General features: G+C 53.2%; 2 protein-coding genes across 4 annotated transcripts; one reads left to right on the top strand and one right to left on the bottom strand.

The window, feature by feature from the left end:
* Positions 1-1,757: 1,757 nt before the first annotated feature.
* Positions 1,758-3,211, bottom strand: LOC134051024 (cytochrome b-c1 complex subunit 9). The gene is made up of 2 exons (XM_062504518.1): positions 3,059-3,211; positions 1,758-2,010 (listed from the first exon to the last, which is right to left on the bottom strand). The coding sequence occupies exons 1-2, from the start codon at positions 3,197-3,199 to the stop codon at positions 1,972-1,974; spliced, it is 180 nt and encodes a 59-aa protein (XP_062360502.1). The 5' UTR covers positions 3,200-3,211; the 3' UTR covers positions 1,758-1,971.
* Positions 3,212-3,358: 147 nt separating this feature from the next.
* On the top strand, positions 3,359-18,294 carry ZMAT5 (zinc finger matrin-type 5). Of its 3 annotated transcripts, none has more exons than XM_062504228.1 (6): positions 3,359-3,403; positions 8,154-8,379; positions 8,756-8,818; positions 9,255-9,335; positions 15,468-15,579; positions 18,050-18,294. In XM_062504228.1, exons 2-6 carry the CDS (start codon positions 8,253-8,255, stop codon positions 18,177-18,179), a joined length of 513 nt encoding a protein of 170 aa, XP_062360212.1. In that variant the 5' UTR covers positions 3,359-3,403; positions 8,154-8,252; the 3' UTR covers positions 18,180-18,294. The 3 variants fall into 3 exon arrangements, with proteins under 3 accessions (XP_062360212.1, XP_062360211.1, XP_062360210.1); XM_062504227.1 differs by having other exon boundaries at positions 3,367-3,403; positions 8,151-8,379; XM_062504226.1 differs by lacking the exon at positions 3,359-3,403 and adding an exon at positions 3,640-3,659 and having other exon boundaries at positions 8,151-8,379.
* The last annotated feature ends 3,393 nt before the right edge of the window (positions 18,295-21,687 follow it).

Raw genomic sequence — 21,687 nt, 5'->3', positions numbered from 1 at the left:
GTAGATGTCTCAGCTGGTTTTTTTTAGGCCCGTATAGACAGTATTGATGAACTTCCTGGTATCCAGTGAGATTTTGCTTGGTTAATATACTGGTTAATGTGCCCTGAGTGCCACATCCCCCCCACGCTGTATTTTCTTGCACTGCAGCAGTGCCTGCAGCTGTCAGCCCCCAGAGTGAGAAAATCAGCAGTGGGTTGTGCTCCAGGGCAATCCCACTGCTGCAGGAGCACTGGGCTGGTAGTGGTAGTAAGGTCCACGCCTTGGTGCCTGGTGGTGTGCTGGGGCTGTTTGCAGAGAAGCAGAAATGCAGCAGAACAGCCACTGCCATGAAATGAGGGGAAGCCCTGAGTGCTCCAAGAGTTTTCTTTGCCTATCTGCCCAAACCTCCCCATGACACGCATGGAAAAAGGGCATTAGGTTTAGCAGCATCCCCAAATGCTGTGTCCAGGGAAATCCCCTGCTGGGATAACACTACTCTCCTGCAGCTCCCACTCTCTGCATCAATGGCTTCAGCTCCTCCCTGCTGCCCACTGCAGTGCTGTCCCCTCATCTTGTATTCAGCACTGGTTCTTGCTGCTCAGAGCCTGCAACTCTTCTCTGAGCTGCTCAGCCGGATGTAGAACAGCAGCAGAGCACAGGGAGCTGGCAGGCACTCAGATAGGATTGTCCCAGGAAAGCTTAGACCTGCATTTAAACCATCTCTGTAAAGCACAGCTAGGACTGGGCCAGTTGCAGTTGCATTTGGCTCCAAGCACAAGTGTTTAAGTGTTGTGTTCTCAGAGTAAATGTTTCACCCCCCTGGCACTCGTTTGCAAACCAAACCAAGCTGCTGTGAGCACTGGCTCTAATGGGCTCTGCCTCAGCCTGTGCTGAAATTCCTCCTGATTAGTGAAAATGGACTGAGGGAGAGATGGGGCTGCTGGGCTGGGAAAGTGGGAAGGGAAAGAGTCACTCAGCCAGTTCTCCCTAGAGCCACCTGAGAGTTGAGGAATTAACTGAGTCATTATCCCAGGAAGTGCCCAAATATCCCTTCCGCTGTAGAAAGAAGTGTTTGACAAGGCCAGGAAGAATTGGGCTCTTCAGGAAGAAGGGAATTACTTTTCTCAGGGAAAGAGAAGGTCCAAGGGGGTGGAAATGGATGATCTTTAAGGCCCCTTCCCATCCAAACCATTCTATGGTTTGAGCCAGCTGCTGGGGGAACTGAGTGATCCCTCTCCCTTCCCAGCACCTTCCTTTGGGTCAGTCAGGATGGAGGCAAGTGTGTGACACACAAACCTGGCAACACTTCTGCTCGAGCCATGGGAGGACCACAAAGTACAGGAATTAGGAAAAGGATCTGCATCACCTCTGAAAGTTATAGCTGATCCCTATTCTGAGCCCTGCAGTACAGATCCTCTGTTAGGGCAGGGTTGTAGCAGCACCTGTGGCTCTGAAACGGGCCAGATCCACAACTTCCATCACATTTGAGCTACAAAAGCTGAGCTTTTTGCATGAGCATTCATGAGCTATTAATGATTTTAAGCCCCTTTTCTGTGGGCAGACCAGAATAAGAAGCAGAAAGCTTCTCACTCTTCACAGGCAGCCCAGGGCTGCTACTGAACTACAACTGTCTAAGTGCCTTCAAACCCGTTTTAAGACGCTGTGATTCCCAATAGTGCCTTGGAAATAAGGAACAGGGCTGTTTTTAAAGATTCTCCATCTCCCAGATATGGAGGAGTTATAGAGAGGCCAAAGGATGAGTGAGGTGAACACACAGACACAAGACAGGACCAGGAGTTTAATTTGAACACAGTAAGTTGAGTACAGCAGCAGAACTCCTTGAGTCCATGTGGCTTCACATCGTATCAGTTGGTGGCTGATAGCATCTGGCTCGGAGTTGTTCCATCAGGAATCCATTCCCAGTTTCAGGAGGCTGAATCTATCCCTGCAGTGCTTGCTGCCACCCCAGGCTGTCTCCTGCTGCTGAGCTGCTCAGTTCTCATACTTGTGCTTGATGTGTTTCCACAGTTTCTGCATGTAAAATAAATGGGAAAAAAAATCAGGACATTTTAGGCAGTTTCTCAGTGGGGTTGGGATAACAGACTCCAAAATGCAAATTATCCTGCCTGGAGAGGTGGTGATGGGAGTTCTCTACTGGATCTGGGGGCCACAGGGATGCATGTGGGGGCTCCTGTTTTGTAATCTGGACAGGGGGGAAGCTGCAGAGATTCCCCTGGATTAGTGACCCAGAGACACTGCCTTGAACTCCCACCCAGACTGGAGAGGGCAGTTCTGCTCCTGTACATAAGGGATGTACAGAGCAATCCTATTCACGGAGTCAGTGGAATGGTTTGGGTTGGAAGAGATCTTAAGAGCTCATCCAGGTCCACCCCCTGCCATGGTAGTCCCACCTCCCCCTGTCCCAGGCTGCTCCAAGCCCCAATGTCCAACCTGGCCTTGGACACTTCCAGGGATCCAGGGGCAGCCACAGCTGCTCTGGGCACCCTGTGCCAGGGCCTGCCCACCCTCCCAGGGAACAATTCCTTCCCAATATCCCATCTAGTCTGCCCTCTGGCAGTGGGAAGCCATTCCCTGTGTCTTGTCACTTCAAGCCCTTGTCCAAAGTCCTCCTCTCATATCCTGGAGCCTCTGTAGGCCCTGAATGGAGTTCTAAGGTCTTCCCCAAGCCTGCCTCGGTATCCTGCAGTCATTACCCCGTCACTGCTGTACTTAGGAACCTAACAACAACTTGACCCCTTTCACCCAAGCTTCACGCTGGGGACACCCAAGGCCACCAGATCTTATCCCTTTCCTCCGCCAAGGGCAAGCTGGGGAACTACAAAGCACAAAAAAAGCTCCTTTCAGCCCTGCCGCTCCCCCCTGCCTTGCACGCCCGTTCCAAGCGGCCAGAGAAGCCCAAGGACACCACGGAGCCCCCTCGGGCGCGGCCGAGCCGTACAGACCCTCAGTGAGCCCCGCGGCCGAGCCGCGGCCCGCACGGGGCCCAGCGGGGCGGGCCTGACCTTCAGCGCTGGGCCCGTGCCCGGGCGGCCCCGGCGGGGCTTTACACAGCCCTTACCCCTTCGTTGAGCTGCTCAAAGAGAGCGTCCGCGCCCTGGTCGAAGGCGCGCTCGAAGAGCACCGCACCCAGCACGACCGACAGTGCGAATGTGGAGGTGCGGCGGAACAGCGACCCATACACCTGCCGCAGCAGCGCCATCTTGGCCGCGCGCTCTGCGCCTGCGCCGCGCGCACGGGCTGTTGGGAGATGTAGGCGGTGCTCTGCGAGTTGTACGGAGTGCCGAATCCCCGTGGGGTATTGCCGGAAGTTGTAGGCGCGCTGTGCCGTTTGTAACCTGCGCATGCGCCATTGCCGTGGGGTATTGTGGGAGTTGTAGGCAGTGCGGCGCGGGCCCGGACAGAGGTACGTGATCGTGGCCGGGGGTCCCTGTGAGGGGTTCTCCCCTCACGTTTCTCCCGCCTTGTCCTCAGCGGCCTCTGCTGGGCAGCCCCGGGGTCTCTGCCCGGCTTTGTGCGGTGGAATCGGCCCGGCCGTGGCCGGGGCGGGAGGGCTGAGGGGGCAGAGGTACCGCTCTGCCCTCCCCTGCCGGGGTGTCCGGACAAGGGTGACAGGGACAGGAAAGAGGCTGCGGTCACTGCCCTCAGCTCACCCCCGGAAGGTGGGTGGGAGGGTGTTTGGGCTGTTCTCCGCACATTCGGGTTGCAAAAGGTGGTTGGTGTCGGGGGAGTGGGAGAGGGGTGTGGGGCTGATGAATCATAGAATGGTTTGCTTGGAAGGGGCATTAAAGCTCATCCAGTGCCACTCCTACCATGGGCAGTGACACCTTCCACTATCCCAAGCTGCTCCCAGCCCCATCCTGCCTGGTCTTGGACACTTCCAGTGGCCCCGTGTGGCAGAAAGTGGGGAACGTTCCCATTTGCTGCCCTCTCTTCGTGTTTCTCTCTTTCTAACCTCAGTGAGGGCAGAGCAGCCCCAGCGTGACTCTAGCACGGATGGGAGAGGGGTAAATTTGGGTTTAGGAAGGCAGAACAGATAGGGATGGGATAGGGGAATCCTAACACTAAAGTTGTTTCCCCACAGGCCTGTTGTTAAACAAGTATCTACATGAAATTCCAGAGCAGACCCTCAAGTGACGCTGCTCTGTTGTTTTGTTTGTCTCACCCGCTCAGAAGTAGCACATGGTCTGGCTGCGGAGTAATTTCTTCTGATTTGTTTATATTTGTTCCCTCATGCAGTGACTGTGGGGGTCCATGGGATTTTTCTGGGTTAGGACAAGACCTCTGAATTTTCTGGAAGCTGGAAGGTGCCTGGCACATTCCTGTGTAGTGTTGTCCCTTTGGAACCCTAGCATATCCTGAATGGGAAGGGAGCCACAGGATCACCCTGCACAGACCCCCCCAACAATCCCACCCTGTCCATCCCTGGTGTCCAAACACTCCTGGAGCTCTGGCAGCCTCGGGGCCGGGACCATTCCCTGGGGAGCCTGGGCAGTGCCCAGCACCCTCTGGGGAAGGGAAGAACCTTTCCCTGATCTCCAGCCTGAGCCTGCCCTGGCCCAGCTCCAGCTCTTCCCTGGCTCCTGTCCTTGGTTACTACAGAGCGGAGCTCAGAAACACTCAATTTTTATTTTCAAGTGTAACTGCTCTGGATTATCTAAGATAAATTCCCCCAGCTGCCCATTAATTGCTGCCACCAGGATGGTTTGTGTATGGTCAGGTTGCTGTTGATCCCAAATCAAGCTCTGGATTTCCAGTAGAAGGTATCCCTACCTGTGGCAGGGGTTGGAATGAGATGAGCTTTAAGGTCCCTTCCAGCCCAACCCAACCATTCCATGATTCTATGACAGGACACAGGGAATGGCTTCCCACTGCCAGAGGGCAGGGCTGGATGGGATATTGGGAAGGAATTGTTCCCTGGGAGGGTGGGCAGGCCCTGGCACAGGGTGCCCAGAGAAGGTGTAGCTGCCTCTGGTTCCCTTGGAAGTGTCCAAGGCCAGGGTGGACACTGGGGCTTGGAGCAGCCTGGGACAGTGGAAGGTGTCCCTGCTCATGACAGGGGGTGGACCTGAATGAGCTTTAAGGTCCCTTCCAACCCAAATCATTCCATGATTCCCTGATTTCCTCTGGGTGTAATGGAAAGCAGGATCTGTGTGTCTCTGTCATTGGGAAGGTGCTGGCAGACTCTGCTGCCATTCCAAGTCTCCCTGCAGATCTGAGCCCATTTAAATTGGCAGCTGAGTATCATAAGCCTGACACTTGGATTTAATTAATTCACATCTGCCTGGGTATCCAAAGTGGCTGGAATGGCCCCGAGAAAGCAGGAAATTGAGGTCAAGGCCCAGCAGCACCTCCCGGGGTTCGGTGTGGAGAGCAGCAGCTCCCCCCAGGCACAAAGGAGTCTGTGCCCCTTCTGGGGTCACCTTCCTCCCTCTGCCTGGTGAAGCACCCCAGAGAGTCTGAGATAAAATCTGCAGCTGATACAGAGCAGTGTGGAGTGTTCTGGCAGCAGCTGGAGATAAGAAAATGTGGGATGGTGCCCAGGGTATCTGGGCTGGAGTTGTCCCAAGCCCCTCACTGTCACCTTCGAGGTGCCTCACTACAGGGTATTGCTCACCCAACAGGGCTCCAGGAGACACAGAACACCATTGCTGTTATATTTTCATACAACACAAAGCCCTGGCTTGTTGTTTGGTTTTTTTTGTTTGTTTGTTTGTTTTTTATTTTTTTTTTTATTTTCACTTATTCAGGAAGACTTTTAAGCTGGCACAAAGCCTGACTGGAAGCATTTATGGCTGTGGTGGGTCCAGGTCTGAACACCCTGATTCAGTTGCAAATCAGGGCTGGAGATACTGAGAGGGAACGACCAGGCTGAGGCAGTTCTTTATAGAACAGCTACATTTACTTTATTTCATAATGACTAAGATGGATTTAATTAGGAACCATCTCTGTTTTCAGCTGAATAATGCTCTTTGTTTACTGCTGGAGCCGTTTGGGGAGATGGAAATAGGTTGGAATTACTCAGAAGCAGCTTTTTACTCCTCTGGACTCACAGAGCACTGGGAAGTGCTGGTGTTGCAGAGGGTTGGCAGAACCCAGCAAGGTATCCATGCAATGGAATCCTTGAAAAGATGGGAATAAGTGTTGGGTATAATCACTGAAGGGGGAAGTCTCACAGAAAATCTGATATTCCTCTAATTGCTTTTTACAATCCATCCATCCCCTGCAATGGGAATTGCTTGGAGAATTTGGGAGCAGGCAGCTGTGGGATGTGGGATCTGGCTGTCTGGAATCTGTAGGAGCTTTTTGCCCTGGTTGTTGGGGGAGGAGGGGGAAGGAGCTTCTGCAATTATTGCTGTCGTGGTGATGAAAGAGAAAGTTTGAAATACAATTTCAAAGGCTGGCTGCTGCTGGGCTTCCGCAGGCAGAATTCCCTGGGAGATCTCTGGAAACTTGTGTGGGACCACTGCAGAATCTCATTTGTTTTCGCTGTTTGCAGCATTCTTTTCTGCAGAGATGGAGTGCAGGAGCCAGCAGCTGAGACAGGGAGCATTTTGTGTCACCAGGAACTTTGGGAGACTATGGAATAACATGTGGAACAGGGATTTTTCGGTATTTAAAAGCAGACCCTGCCAGTGGGCCTCATTTGTTCCCTCTGAATTCCAGCAGCCCCACCACAGCACTGCAAACGTGGCTGCAAAACTCAGGGATGTAAAGGATGAGGGAATTTATGGCTCCATGCTCATTAAGCAGTGCTTGGGTTTGGATTCTTGGGCTGGAGGAGGATGATTTCAAACCTCAAACCCTGCAGAGATGAGTCAGGATCAGCCCAGGGCATGGGGGATTTGGGGTCCCAGCACACATGGCTGGGGCATGGCCAGCCCTGAGCTCCCCACGAAAGAGAGCTTTCAAACCTCAACACGAGATTTCCAGTTCACCTGGAATATCTGAACATTCTACCTTTAGTGTGGAGGTTTTCAATCCAATTTAAAAAATCTCAGGTCTTCCCATCGAATGCAGCTTTGCTTTAACTTGTGGTGTGAGGCCTTGGAGATTTCCAGGGGCTTGATTTTGAAGCAGCAGTTCCTGGGAGCAGGGGAGGGAAGGGAATGTGGTGCTGGTGCTTCTGCTGGGATGGATGTGTGGCAGGAGGTTTGGCAGCCCTGCCTGAGCTGAGCATGCCAGGCTCTGAGGGATTTCCTGGTGCTCTGCTCTCCGTGCCGAGCCGGAGGGATCGGCCAGGGGGCTGTCATTGATTCTGGATCGTTTTATTTATAAAATCTTTATTTCTTGTGCTGATCTCTGTGCCAGGTTTTAAATGCATTCAGCTGTCAAAGTGTCAAAGCCTGGAGAATTGCTTTTTGAGTTTATCTCCCAGTCCATCCATCTTTGCCATTCATCAGGTTAACTTTATATCCCTCGGGAGAGAGCTTGCAGCTCCTTCAGGGTGTTTGTTGCAGCTCCTTTAGGGTGTTTGTTGCACCTCCAGCAGGGACAGGTGCCTGAAGGATAAAACACAAGCTGATCTCACCTGTACTGACAGTGGCTCCAGGCCCAGCACAGGTGGTAGCTCTCTTGTCATCCTAGTGCTGTACTCACAGCAGACACACCTTGGTGCCATAGACTGGGGAGGATGAGGAGAGCAACCCACGATGTACAGGAAAAAACAGGTGGCTCAGTGGATTGTAGGAAGTACATCCTGTGGTGTTTGTAATGCAGCTTCCCACCTGCAGTACACCTTAGATCAGCTTCTGTTTCATCTTTGAGGTTAAAATGACCTTTGCTGAGTTTCTTCCTTACCTTGCAGAGATGGACACGGGGGAGTTTCCTTCCTCTTTTGTATCAGCTCGTGGAGGTTGTGGTCAAAGGTCCCCAGGACCTCCAGCTCCCCTGTTTGCACCTTGGATGGTTTGTGCTCCACCTTCCCTGGAGCCTGTGGCTCCGTTTTCTGTGGTCTGAACACGGGGAAGGAGAATCCTTCCAGCAGAGCTGTTGTTGCTTTGGGTGACAGAGATAAATGCAGATCAGGCCTTTTCTCCCATGTACAGGCAGCAGATCTTGCCCCAGCAGTCTGTGATGGACAAGGATATAAACTGTTGGGTCTCACCTCTTTCTCTGTCTGCCAACCCTAAGTGATTTGAGTTCTCCTTCAGAAGCAGGCGCTATAAATCCTGGATCCTCCATTCCCATGGCTGGGCACCGAGGAGCTGCCTGGTGATTCCAGGGCATGCTGATGCTGTTTTGCCAGGAGAGAGATGGGGAAAAGGTACTTCTGTGACTACTGTGACAGGTCCTTCCAGGACAACCTGCACAACAGGAAGAAACACCTCAATGGAGTTCAGCATCTCCGGGCTAAGAGAGTCTGGTACGACTCATTCCGAGGTAGGTGCTCCCAGCTGTCTGCCACTCCCTTCCTGGGACTGGGGAGGTGATGGATGAGAGGGAGAGTGGGAAGAGAAAACAAATCTGCACTGATGGTTTATACACTCTGTGTGCCTGGGAATTGAGCATGTGATGCTGCTGAATCAGGCAGTCTCGGAGGTGAAACCCTCATCTGTGGCTCTGGCCTGTGTCAGCACACAGCTCCAGCTGTGTTAGTGCCAGCCTGAAGAGTGCAGTGGGAGTGGGTTAAACTGGCTGTGAAGCCATTGCCTGGGTGTCCCTCTGCTTCCTTCTGGTCCCTGACCAGTTTGGGACTGGACATGATGGGATTTTACTGTGCGTGATCTTTACCTGGGCTCATCCCTTGTCTTCCCAGATGCTGCTGCTATCCTGCAGGAAGAGCAAACCAAGAAACCTTGTCGGAAGTTTCTGCAAACAGGTGAGGAGTTCTGAGGTGGAAAGAAGTGCCTGGGCTCCAGCAACTCCTTCAGGGGCCAGCCCAAGGCTGGAAGGAGGGGTTTGGGCCTGTGTCTGGCATCCAGGTGTGATGGAACCTGGGTAGGCTTGCACAAGGACCTCCTGTGGGTGGTTCTTATGGAACTCTGGCTTTTTCCAGAATTATTAAAGTTGGAAAAGACCTTTAAGTTCACCATGTCCAAATGTCAGTACAGCACCACCATGTTCATCATTAAATCATGTCCCCAGGTGCCACATCCACACACTCATCATTGAGCACTTCCAGGGGTGGTGACTGCACCACATCTCTGGGCAGCCCATTCCAATGCGTTACAACCCTTTCTGTGAAAAAAAAAGTCCTAATATCTAATCTAGAGAATTTTTAAACTGAATTTTCAAATCTCACTGTTTCATTCCAGGCCAGTGTGATTTTGGGTCCAACTGCAGATTTTCTCACATGACAGAGCAGGACCTGGAGAAACTGAGTGCCCAGGTTCAAGGTGAGTCCTCCAACAAGGCAATGTGTGAGGATCTCCTTGGAGGGAGTTGCTGCAGGGGTGTGTGAGGGGTTGTGCAGGCTGTGGTCCCCTGCTGCCTGCACTGAGCCAGCCAGCCAAGCATGGATCCCTCCCTCCTGCTTCCCAGTGCTGTGTGAGCCTTGAATTGCTGCAGTTTGTCATATGCTCCCTGCTCTTGAGCTGCTGGCACAAACACAAACCTGGAGCTGAGCAGTGCTGTTACCACTTGGCAGCAAGAGTTTGGAGTGGCCTTTGTGAGCCCTCGGGGTTTTGTTCAGTCAGGGAATAAAAACTGTCAGCAGCAGAGGGCACTGGTACATCATGTCCCCTTAAATTTATGGATTTGATTTCCCCCCACCTTGCTGCTATTACCAGGGAGCTGCTGCTTCCACCCGTGGGAAGAGCTGGTGGGAAGAATTGTCCTGCTGTCGGGCTGTGAAAGGGGTCCTGGATCCAGAAACAGCCTCTGCTTGGGTGGCTTTGGATGGAAGTGAAGTGTGGGCAGAGGGTGGATGGCAGCTGCTCCCTGCTGGGAGTCTGCAGAGCACTTCTGAACTTTCTCATTCTGGGACTACCATTCTTGGAACTACTTTTCTTTTAAGGAGAAGAGGTGGTAGCTCTGTTTTCTCCATAAGAGTCATTACTTTAGTGGTTAAAGAAAATCACAGGATCACAGACAGGGCTGGGTGGGAAGGGATCTTAAAGCTCATCTCACTTCACCCCTGCCTTGGGTAGGGACACCTTTCACTAGACCAGATTACTCCAAGGTCTGTCCAGCCTGTTGGACACTTCCAGGGAGTGTGAGTGAGGTGTTGGTGAGAACTTTTGGGATGGCTGAAATCTCCACTGGAGATCATCTAATCTAACCGTGCTGAAAGCAGTGTGAACTCAAGCAGGGTGCAGGGCCACATCCACTTGTGTTTTGAGTATCTCAAGGCTGGAGACTGTATGGATGACCTGATCCACTGTTTGACTAGGTTCATAATAAAAATGTATAAATTTTAAAATACTTAAATATAAATTCCTGGTGGAAATTCCTGTATTTTGGGTTGTGCCCACTGTCTCTGTACTGGGTACAGCACCCAGATGTGACCTCACAGTGTGGAGCAGAGGAGAAGGATTCCTTCCCCAGCCTGGTGTCTCAGTGTAGCCCAGCTTGGAGCAGCTCCCATGCTCACATCCTTGCTGGAGCCAGCTGTTGTTTTGCCAAGAGTCTGGCAAAGCCAGGCTGAAGCGTTGGAGGTGTGGGATGTGAGACGGGCAGTGTGCAGGCATAGAGCCTCTCCTGGCCCTCGGAGGGATCCCATTTGGGGAGGAAGAGCTCAGGGGAGCCAGGGGGAGGCAGGCAGTCAGCACGGAGCTATTCCAGGCTGTGCTGAGTCAGTGAGAGCCCCCGAGGTGACTCTGAATCAATCTCTGAGCTCCACTGGCAGTCGATAAAGCCACGGTGGGGCCAGAGCGCTCCAGCCCTTCCCAGAGTCATCTTCCAGCCAGGACCTCTCCCTCACCCCTCTCTGCTGGGCTCCAAAAGGTGGCACATAGTGACAGGCACAGGAACCTCTAACATTTCCAGGCACTGGCTGTTCCTGCAGGAGAAGGGGAGCTCTGGAGCGGAGCAGGGAAGGCTGGCAGCTCCTCTGCGCTCAGGCAGCTTTCCTTGCCAATTACACTTGTTATTGAGTATTGACTTGTGTCAAATGGGTCGGTGTAAGTGCAGGATTGGCCGGTGAGAGCCAATTCCAGGGAGATTACTGGGAAACCTTGCATTTGTGTTCCGGAGTCAAACATTTCATTTAGCAATTAGCCCTGAAGGAGCGATGGCCAGAGGGTCCTTGGTTGGAGTGTTCAATCCTGCTCACCTCTCTCATGGTGTGGCTTTGTGCATCACACAGACTCCAGCTCTGATCAGAGAGTTTGGAGGGATTTGGTGCAGGGAAAGGCTCAGCAGGATTTGGTAGAAGAGAGGCACAGCCTGTAACAGACAGGATGGTAGGATCAGACACAATCTGGTGAGTCATGGGGACATTTCAGCACTCCTTCAGCTGCCAAAGCACCCGTGTCTCAGGTGCTGGGGCTGAGGGCAGAGTTGAGGGCAAGCTTGTGTGTGGCAGGGTGTACAATTCACACGGGATCCTCTGTCAGTACTGTCCTACTTGTATTCCCACTCAGTCTCAGGATCTCTGAGCCATGAGCCATCCCAAGGCACAGCCAGCAGGACTGGAGCAATCCAGACCAGGCTGCCTCTCACTGACCCAGATGGGAGATTTTGGCAGGTTTGGAGCCAGGGGTCATCAGGGATTTGAGATGAGCTGAGAGGCTGGAAGCTCCAGAGCCTTCTCAAGCCTGGGGGTGGCCAGGCTGATGACAGCTGATGCTGTCCTGGTGGGCCCACAGTGCTGCTTAGCTCCCCCCCTTTCTTCACCTCTGGTGCAGTTAAAGCCTTGTCTGACTTTTTTTTTTAACCCAGCTAAATCATGATGGCACTTTTTTTATCATGTAAATATTGAACCTGTCCCTGAGTCCCTGTGAGTGTTTGGTGTTGGTAGCTCTGTGTCCATGAACTCACCTTGATAATGAAGCATTTTTATCACAGCCAGAGGAAACGTGACATTATCCTTAACATTTGGCCTTTTTAATGCTGGGACTTCACCCTGTAGTTTGTGTAAGTTTTGTGGGTTAAGTAGGAAAATTTCTAGATGATTCCATGTTCTAGAACAGCTTGGAGCCTGGCCTACTTTGGCATCAGCATCTCTGCACCCTGTAGAATATCCTCATCAAGAAGCAACAGTTTACACCTTCAGAAGGGAGGGAGCTCATATTCCCAGCTGTTCTCCCATCAAAGCATTAGCCTTCTGCATCTGCTGCATCATTCATCAGCCAGACACTTCCAGGCTGTCATTTTAAGTACAGTCATGTCAGGAAAAGTCACTGTCAAGTTGCCATCTCTTTGCTCAGAGTTATTGCCTCCCTGCTACTCTGTGTCCCTGGTGCAGACAGGATCAACCTGGCTGGGCTCTGGTGCCTCCAGCCAGCCAGGGCTGCAAGAGGAGTGCGCAGCTAGTGAGTGTTTGCAGGATGTCCATGAGGTTGAAAGGATCTGAGGGCCTCTGCTGGGCAGGCTGGAGTGCACTGGTTTAACTGGGTGGGGAGCAGGAGGAGCGCTCACACTGGGCTGCAGGGAGGTCACTTGTTTGGCTGCTCCTGTTGCAGGGGCTCCTCAGCCTCTTCTCAGCCACACTCTGGTGCTGTCCTTGTGCTCTGCAGGAGCTGGGGTTCCATATCATCCCTCCAGCTCAGGGATTTCATGTGCATCTCCTTGCTGGGTGACCTGCCTGTACTGGGGGTTCTATCTCTCACACAATGCCTTTTTCAAGAAGAAAATCCATGGGGAGAGAAGATAAATGTGGACCCCACTCTGGCATCATTAGAGGCACTTCACGACTACAGATGCTCTTTTAATTGGCTGTAATTAGACTTTGAAGCAAACACCACAGTGAAAAGGAGGAGGGGGGAAGCACCTCCACACCTGCCTGACTGGACAGCCATGTATGGGGAGCAAGGGTGGTGAATGCCTTTCAGAGATGCTTCTTGGAATAGCTCCTGGCATTCAGGGAGCGTTTCCAATCTCAGGGTGCATTTGGTGGTCCCTGGGTGGGATGTGTGTGCTCCAGAGGGACATGGACATCATCAAGGTGGGTAGAGCTGGAGAGTCGCCTGTCCCTGCTGCCGTATTTCTGAGTTTGAGGTTTGGAATGCTCTGGAGCAGCAGCTCCTAGAGCTGTGAGAACAGGGAGACAGGCAGCTGGATATTTTTCTAATGTGGTTACCTGGGGCCTCATTTGGGGCAGTGCGAATCCAGAGCAGTTCCACGGCATCCAGTGAACTTTTCTGGCTGGGACCATGAGTTGGGGCTGCTCCATCCCTGGTGTGGTACCTCGGGGCTCCCTGCTCTGAACAGAGAAGCTTGGGCTGTTTATGGTCTGTTGTCTGTTGAGTCTGGGATTTGGATGAAGAGGAAATTGCAGTGGTACAGAGAGGTGGGAGAGATTCTCTCCATTATTTTCTTCCCTGCCTCATTGAAGCTTCTCACAGACACCGCTTGTCTGTCCCCTTGCTGAGGTGGGATGTGCTCAGGAAGTGGAAAAACATGGAACAAAGGGAAATAAAGTGCTCAAGGTTGCCAGGTGAGTCTAATCCTGAGTGTGCAGTGCCCAGCTCTCCAGGCTGATCTTCTTGCCTCTCCATGTCCCCACCTGGCCAACTGGTTGGGTTGACCCCAGGTAGCTCTGTTTGGGCTTTGGTCAACAACTGTGGGAGACTGGAACATTCCTGTCTCCAGGCTTGTCGGTGGGCTCAGAGCAGCAGCTGGACATCAGGACCACAGCAGGCTTTCTGTGGTGGCACTGGGCACATTGTCACCCCACCCAGTAGCAGCAGCTGAAAAGGCTGGATGATAAATTATCCATCTGGCTGCTCATTGTGTAGCACATCCCTGCCATCCTGATTTAGTATTCAACAGGCAGATGAATAATTGGTTGCCACCAGTAGGATGAAGTGATCCTTCACTCTACCCAAGCACTATTAATTTCACACCCTGTCTGCGAAGGTATAATATTTTCCTTAAAATGTGAGACATATGGTGGGTGGGTGTGGAGTAGGCTCCTGAAGGGCACGACTGCAGGTGCTTTGATCCCTAAATGGGATCAGGGATCCCCCAGAAGGGTGGATGAGCAGGGCTAGAGGAATGACATGCAGCTGCCTCTGCTTCCTTTTTATTGTCACCATTATTTGGTTTTCTGAGTTTCCTGTTCTGTTAGCTGGGAAGTTTCCACTGGCTGAAGAAGGGATCTATGGGATCTCTGGGTGTGTGTCCTCATCCCCGAGTGTGGCCATGTCAGGACTCCTGCTAGATGTGTTCAGCACCAGCTCCCTCCCTGCAGCTGGGGGACACTGGGGAGCTTTGCTAACCCACAGCTGTGGGTTTGTGCCACACTGGCTCCGTGCCCTTTTCCCCAGGGGGTGCCTGGGCCATCTGCCCCACACCGCCTTTTCAGAGTGATTTGGGGGGGCGAGGGGTTGAAATCTTGATTCAGTAAACAGCAGAGGTTTCCTACCAGTTTCCTTCCTTGTTCCTAACTACCATGAGAAACAGAACAAGGAGTAATGGGTTCAAACTGAAAAGAGGGGACATGTAGGTTGGATATAGGTTGGACTCAATGACATGTCTTGAACCTAAATGATTCTCTAATTCCGTGAGGTATGGAAGAAATCCTTCCCTCTGACTGGGTGAGGCCCTGGTACAGGTTGCCCAGAGAAGCTGTGGCTGCCCCTGGATCCCTGGAAGTGTCCAAGGCCAGGTTGGACGTTGGGGCTTGGAACAACCTGGGCTAGTGGAAGGTCCATGGCAGGGGTAGGACTGGATGGGCTTTGAGGTGAATTCCACCCAAACCATTCCATGATTCTAGATGCAAGAACTTGTCCCCTGGTTCTCTGTGCTCTGGTTCTGCCCCGGGCTGGTGACAGCTCTGCCTGGCCTGTGCAGGGGCTAGGGACACATCAGGCAGAGAGCTCCTTAACCAGCCCTGGCAGCAGCTCTGGGCTCTGTCTGCCGGCTGGAACATGCACCCAGAACTGTTCAGACTTTCCCGGGCTGCCAAGGCTGCATTGATCTGGACACTGTCCCTGTCATTCCCACCTAACAGGGCAGGGGTGGCACAGTTCCTACTGCCAGTTGGAGGGACACTGCTCTGGAAACAGCTCAGGGCCAACCCAGGCTGTTCCAGGCGAGGAGGATGACAGTGATCTGCCTCAGGGGGAGATGTTGGACTCCCCTCCATGCCCAAACTGCCACCGTGCTGGTTTAGCTCTTGTCCCCTGCTCTTCCTGGCTGCAGCTGTCACCAGGGATTACTCCAAGCATCAGATGGCAGGAGGGTAGAGGAGGAGGAGGAGGAGGGGCTGCCACAGGCATGGTGCACACTCCCCACCCTGTGAAACTGCAGGGCAATGAGCAGCAGGTTTAATGGAGTGAAAGGACGAGGATCTGGTGGCCTTTTCTCTCATGGCTCTCCCACAGATCCAGCCCTCTCTGATCTCAAATCTTTCTCTCAAGCAGGGGAGAAGAGACTGAAGGAGCTGCAGAGGGAGGGAGCAGATATCCCACCTGGCACCATCGAGGACTGGCTGGACAAGAGAGCCCAGAGGCTGAGTGCAGCTCAGAGTAACAGGTACTGGGTACTGGGGATCGTCTGGTGTGGATGCAGAGGGGGATCCCACAGGAGGGCTGGGACAGGGGAGGGTGCAGGGGATCTGAGGTCCCAACACCCCCAGTCCGTGCTCCTGAGGGGCACGTGTGTGGGTGCAGCCCTGCCTGCCCCATCAGGGTTATGTGCACAGGTGTCCCCACGTGCCAGGGACACACTTTGGGAACAAGCCACAGCAGAGGGGTGCCCCTTGCTCTCTGCAGAGTGCACAGACACACCTGGAAGGACAGATCCGGTGCTGTGCTGGCTCATTAACGCCCGGGGTTCGGTGTCAGGAGCCTGCTTTCATCTGTTGACAGCTCCCCCATCCCCTGCCTGCCAGGGAGGGTGGGATTGGCTCCTCCTCACAGTATCCATTCAGATTGGGGCACCTGCTGTTTCCTCGCTCACCTGACTGTGCCGCAGGCTTAATGGGATGACATTTGGGCAGGTGCCAAATCTCTGTTCTGTTCTTTTGCTGTTTGTTCACGTCCTCTCCGTTTGTACTGGGCAGGATCTTCCTTCTGCTGCTTGTCTGAGCTTGTTGCTTTGGGATTGTTCTGTCCCTCAGCTTGGCTGCCCTTGGCCTTGCAGAGGTGCCCACATTCCTGTCCCCTACACTTCACTTGCCCCATTTTGTTTGTCCTGCCTGTGAATCCCTGGAACCTGGGGTAGATCAGCTTTTACAGAAGGTAGCCATCACTGTTCCCAGAGGAATTTCCAGACTTCAGAACTACTTGGTCATACCCAGAGGAATGTTCAGACCTTCTGAACTTGGTTCCTGCTGCCTCCATAGATGCACAAAACAATTTCCAGGATTGTTGCTCTTTTTCCAGCCTCCCTGTCCCTGCAGGCTCAGAAACCATCTTGCTACAGGAATTAAACACCAACTGTTGGAACTTTCTCCAGCCTTGCTAACTCCTCTCCTGATCATCTCTCTGCTCCCCTTGTGCCCTCCAGCCCCACATTTCATGGGATTGATTTTTTACCAATTTCCAAAGGAAATATAAGAGTATAGATTTCCATCAGAAAAGGGTCCAAGGCCTCAAAGCTTCTGCAATACCACAAGTTCCATGACTGTGGAAGTGGATAGAGGAGGGGGACCCCATTAACACCTTCAGAAAGGAAATATTCTTGACCTTGCTGGCCACTGGAGAATCCCTGTGGGACAGCCATTGAGAATGCTCCATCTTTACGTAAACCTTTGATAGAACACTTGTAGCTCATGAGACTCCAGGGGATTGAGTACCCAGGCAGCATCCTGCCTATTGATCTGTCCTGCTGCTCAGGAAACAGCTCATTAGGTGATGGCTCCACCTTGCAGCATTCCCTCTGCTCCATATCCACCGTGAGCCACAGTGCTGGGGGAATGACACCAACTATCCCTGCCCAGAGGGGCTGGTGTGTGTCCTCATGGTCCTGCCTCATCCTGGGCTCTGAGAATCCCTACTGAGGGGATAAACCTTGAACCAAGTGACTTTGCTCTGTGTCAGTTGCCTGGAAAACACTCCTGGAAAACTACTCCTGTAGTTGGCTCTTGGCCAACAGCCCCGCAGAGAGGAGGGTGCTGCTTCTCCCCGGGGTTATGTAAAGGAGTTTGATTAGATTTCTTCTGGCATAACAATTAAAAAGATTCATCCTGATCGGGGGTAGAGGCCTGAGAAGCTGCAAGGCTGCTATCAAGGCTTGTGTGAGTGAACAAATGAGCTTCCTGCACTTGGGAATTAATGGGAAAGGTATGTTTCCCATGAATTTTAACATGCCCTGGTCAATCTGGAGGAAGGTAGAGATGGTTCTTGCTCCTGCACTTCTTCATCCCAGTGTGGTGGTTACAGCAGCCTCGACCAGTAAAGCTGAGGAGAGGGGCAAGGAGAGAGTGATTCCCAGGCCACGGGTGGGGGAGAAGCCTCTTCCCTCTGCTGAAGGGTCCTCTGGTGCACACACCCCGCTGCTTTGGCAGCTCCTCCATTTCCGAGGGGTCCTTGTCCTTTGGGAAGTACACAGCTGGCTTGGGATTTGCACTGCTTGGAAAGAAACATCTGCTGGTTTTGTTTGTTCTTCTTCCAACTCAGCTGTGTGAGGAGTGGGGATGGAGGGGCTGGGACCAGCCCTGTTCCCAGCACCTGGCAGCTGTGCCTGCTGAGCCCCTCTCAGGGGGCTGGGCTCAGCCCACCCCAGACCCCCTCACCTCAGAGTTCCCATCTGAATTTTCACTGGCACACACTGTGTTAGGCTGCTTGGATATGCTAGGAATGGTCACACAACTGTTCTGGTGCTGAATTTGGGATGAGGGGAGTGAATGAACCCATTTGGTGATAACCAAAACCGTCCTCTGCTGGCCTCTTCTATTTGGGGGCTACTGGAGGGGGCACAGGGAAGCCCAGCCCTCAGCATGGCCTTGGTGTCAGACTGACACGCTGCTTCTCACCTCATCTCTTCCCATCTCCCCTCACAGTGCTCTTCCTGAGAAACCAACACCATTCCAGTACCCTCCAGGCTGGCCACCAGTGCAGGAGCTGCCCCCATCCCTGCAGGCCCCCCCACCCGGGGGGTGGCTGGTGCCCCCCAGCCTGCAGTGGGGCTGAGGCAGTGGCATCCCCAGAGCCTGGCTAGGGCTGGCTGGCTGCCTCTGCTCTGGGAAAGGGACATAATTATTTATACACACTTTTATTTCAATAAACCCTCCTCCTGCCTGTTGCAGCCTCTGTGTGTCGTGTTCCTGCTTGCCCAGCAGCCTCCCATGGGCTGAGCTGCTCCCCTGGCTCTGGCCCTGCCTCTGGAACAGGGATGTGTGCTCAGGAGAGCTCCAGCCCTGCACAGGGGCTGTCACCTGGAGCTGACATTCCCCATTTCCTGGGTAGGATCCATCCCCTCAGATCACTGCTGTCTGCTCTGCCTGCTCTCAGTCCAGCTCCATGCTGGGCTCTCATCCAGGTTGGAGAATGACCCAGGCTTTAGAGCTGATGTTTAATTTCCTCGGGTGTTTGTGCCATGTTTGTTCCTGATAAATTCAGGGTGTGACCCTGCCTGGGTCCAGGTGCTGGAGCTCCCAATGGAGAGCCTGGGGAGTTTCCCTCAGCCCTGCTCCTGTTGTGCTGGAGGCGAGGGGCAAAGAGGGAAAACAGCCCAAGGTTTCTCCACAGTGAGAGTTTGAGTCATCTCTCCTTGCTGGTAGTGTGGGGTGAGGGAGGCCCTTGGCTGTCTCAGGAAGGGAGTGGGGTGCTACAGCTCCAGGGGCAGGGGGGGATCCTGTCCAGCAGCATCCTGGGAGGCAGCTCAGGCAGTGGGTTTGTCCAGGAGGGCTGTGCCTGCTGCCAGAGCATTCCAGGTTTGGCTGGGCAGGGAGGTGGTGGGTCCAGATTCATGAAGAGCACAGGCAGGAGCCAGCTGCCTATGGCCAAATCGTGCCTGGATCACTCCAGCAGGGCAGGGCTCCCACCTCGGGACATGATGGCAAATTATCACAGGAGCCTCAGCCCCATCCTGAGATGGGCTCTGACAGGAGCAGGGACTGGATGTGACAGCAGCCAGCCTTGGCTGGAGCCTGGATGAGCTTTAGGTCCAGCTACAAAATGTTTTTATCCTTCTGGGTGGGAGCCCTGGGCTTGGGCTCGGAGGACACAGGATCAGCCCTGTGTCCTATCCTCACTTCCACATGCAGGACAGGGGGATTAATAATAGTACCCAGGTGGCTCCTCTTTGGAATGGATGGAAGTCCCTGCAGCAAGGGAGCCCTATCCCCAAGGAAATGGGAAGTGGGGACCCACCAAGGGCTGCAGGATGCTCCAGAGTAGGAGCTGGGCCTGCTTTCTCCAAGCTTGGATGTCCGTCCCTGTGCCCCAGCCTGGCACAGGGGAAGAGTCCTGGGGAATGTTGAGGGGCTTCACTGACTGGGAGGGGGGAACAGTGGCTGCTCTGCTGTTGGCAGCCAGGACATACTCCCAAACACCTGAGGCCACCAGCACCAACAGATCAAGGAACTCCCACTCCAGTCCCTTCCATGGATATTTTTTACCAGTTAAAATAAAAATCCTTCTCTGTTCCACACGTTGAGCTGTGATTTGACCCCCAGGTCTGTCCCTCCTCTGTGTGCTCTGGTCCTGGTGGGTTTTCCAGCTGATCCAAGAGGGGTTGTTTTACCCACCACTCTCAAACTTCAGGGCTCCCAAGATCCAGCTTAAATTAGATAAGAGTTCTCTGGGTCAGCTCTGGAACCAAACTGTAAATGAAAATTCCAGTGTAAAACACAACAGCTGCAGCTTTTCCATGTTCTTCCTTGCTCCCAAGGAGTTGAGTTGCTCTGGAAGCAGAAATTCCAAATAAAGGCTGAAAGGCAAGAGCAGGAGCATTCCCTGCTGAGCTCAAGCTTGTCCAGGGGGAGGTGAGAGGAGCTGGCAAGGGGGATTCGTTAAAATCGGGGTTTTCCCATAAAAACTGCAGGATGTGTGGCTGACGGGCTGAGCCCAGCGTCACCTGCAGGATGTGGTGGATTTGTGGAGCTGTGTAACTCCCCGGGCGTGGAGGAGGCTGGGAATTGCAGGGTTTGTGGGGTGTGTGTTACAGGGGATGGCAGGAAGTGTGACAGTGCCGTGGATCACCGGGGTGGGACACAGCCAGTGTGGGCTCATCCATGGGAAAAGGCTGCCGGAGGAGGACACCAAAGCAGGATGGGGCTCTGGGTCCTTCCCACAGGGATGGCTGGTACCTGATCCCAAGGGATGCTGCAGGGATGGACTCACTGTCCCCACGGTGGGGGTAAGGAGCTGTTGCCCAACAGTGAAGCCCGAGCCAAAGTGCCTTTGCTGGAGCAAGAGCCGGAGTAATTTATCGGGAAGCTTTTAGGGAAATGAGCGGCTGCTGGGCCCCTGCCAAACACAGCCCTGCTGGGCTCTGCCCATGTCCTCTGGCAGCTCTTGCTGGGAGAGAGGGGGATGGGAACGGGAGTGGGAATGTAGACAGGATGTGGACTGAGGTGAAGACAGGACAGAGAGAGGGGTGGAAAAAAGAATTGGAATGGGGGTAGAGATAGGGTCAAGGATGGGGATTGAGGGAGGGGAGATCAGGGTTGGAAATAAGCATGGGAATGGTGATAGGGAGGAGATGGGGATGGGGATGGAGATGGAGATGGGATGAGGGTGGGACAGCAGTAGGGATGGGGAGACGGGAAAGGGACAGAAAGAGAAATGGAAATAAGGATGGGAATGGGACAGAATGGGGTTGGGGATGGAGACAGAGACTGAGACAAGGACAGGGATGGGAATGGGACCAAGACAGGGATGGATCTGAGCCCATCCCACACTTCTTGCAGCACGAGAGAGAAACAACCATTACCAACTTCTTCCCTTCCTATCCCAAACACTTCCCAGAGCTATGGAATCGCAGCCCTGCAACCCCTGCCAGGTCGGCTGCCACTTCTGCTCTGTTGTCCCCATGTCCAGGGAACCTGTGCAGGGTCCTGCTCCCTCCCACCTCCCCTCACCCGCGGCAGCCCCCACCTCCCGGCACATTTCCTTTGTTTTTCCCTTTCCTGGCGGTCCCTTAATTGAATTATCCCGGAGCATTTCTGTTGCAGCAGCCGCAGTGATCCGTCGCCGCTGCGGCAGAGCAGGGACCCCGCTCCTGCATCCCGCCCGCTCCGGGATCGGGAGCTGCCATTCCAAACCTGCCCCAAGAAATCCGTTCTGCCGATTCCCATTAAAATTAATTGAGCAGCTTTGAAACGCTGAGCTTGGGGGATGGCGTTATTCCTTTTATCTAATTTTTTCTTTTATGTTATTGTATTTTCTGGCAAATTAAATTGTCTCTTTTTTTCCCTTCTCTTACGTTTATTCACAGTGTCTATAATAGACCTGGTTAAAAATAAGTATATATGTGTGTGTATGTATGTGTGTATATATATATATATATATATATATACACATGTCTCTGAGGCCACGTGGCTCCTTTGGAAATGCCAGTCCATAAAAAAATTCAAACTTTCTGCAGGGGAGATGGATGAAATTTCATTACGGATGCGGAGCCTCCTGCACTTTGCCAGGCAGCTGGAATTATTTCATTGTCGTGGAGCACTTCCCATTTCCATTTCTCATTTGG

Source organism: Cinclus cinclus, chromosome 17 (genome assembly GCF_963662255.1).
Source record: "Cinclus cinclus chromosome 17, bCinCin1.1, whole genome shotgun sequence".
Taxonomy (NCBI): domain Eukaryota; kingdom Metazoa; phylum Chordata; class Aves; order Passeriformes; family Cinclidae; genus Cinclus; species Cinclus cinclus.
Note: the sequence above shows the minus strand (reverse complement) of the source record. Positions and strands in the feature narration are given on the sequence as shown.

What these genes read in the sequence shown, in the direction of transcription:
- LOC134051024 (XM_062504518.1), bottom strand. Translation starts at nt 3,199, where the DNA reads ATGGCGCTGCTGCGGCAGGTGTATGGGTCGCTGTTCCGCCGCACCTCC. An exon ending in TTGAGCAGCTCAACGAAGGG is followed by an intron (nt 2,011 to 3,058) that starts GTAAGGGCTGTG and finishes TTTTACATGCAG; the next exon opens with AAACTGTGGAAACACATCAA.
- ZMAT5 (XM_062504228.1), top strand. Translation starts at nt 8,253, where the DNA reads ATGGGGAAAAGGTACTTCTGTGACTACTGTGACAGGTCCTTCCAGGAC. An exon ending in TCGGAAGTTTCTGCAAACAG is followed by an intron (nt 8,819 to 9,254) that starts GTGAGGAGTTCT and finishes GTTTCATTCCAG; the next exon opens with GCCAGTGTGATTTTGGGTCC. An exon ending in AGTGCAGCTCAGAGTAACAG is followed by an intron (nt 15,580 to 18,049) that starts GTACTGGGTACT and finishes CTCCCCTCACAG; the next exon opens with TGCTCTTCCTGAGAAACCAA.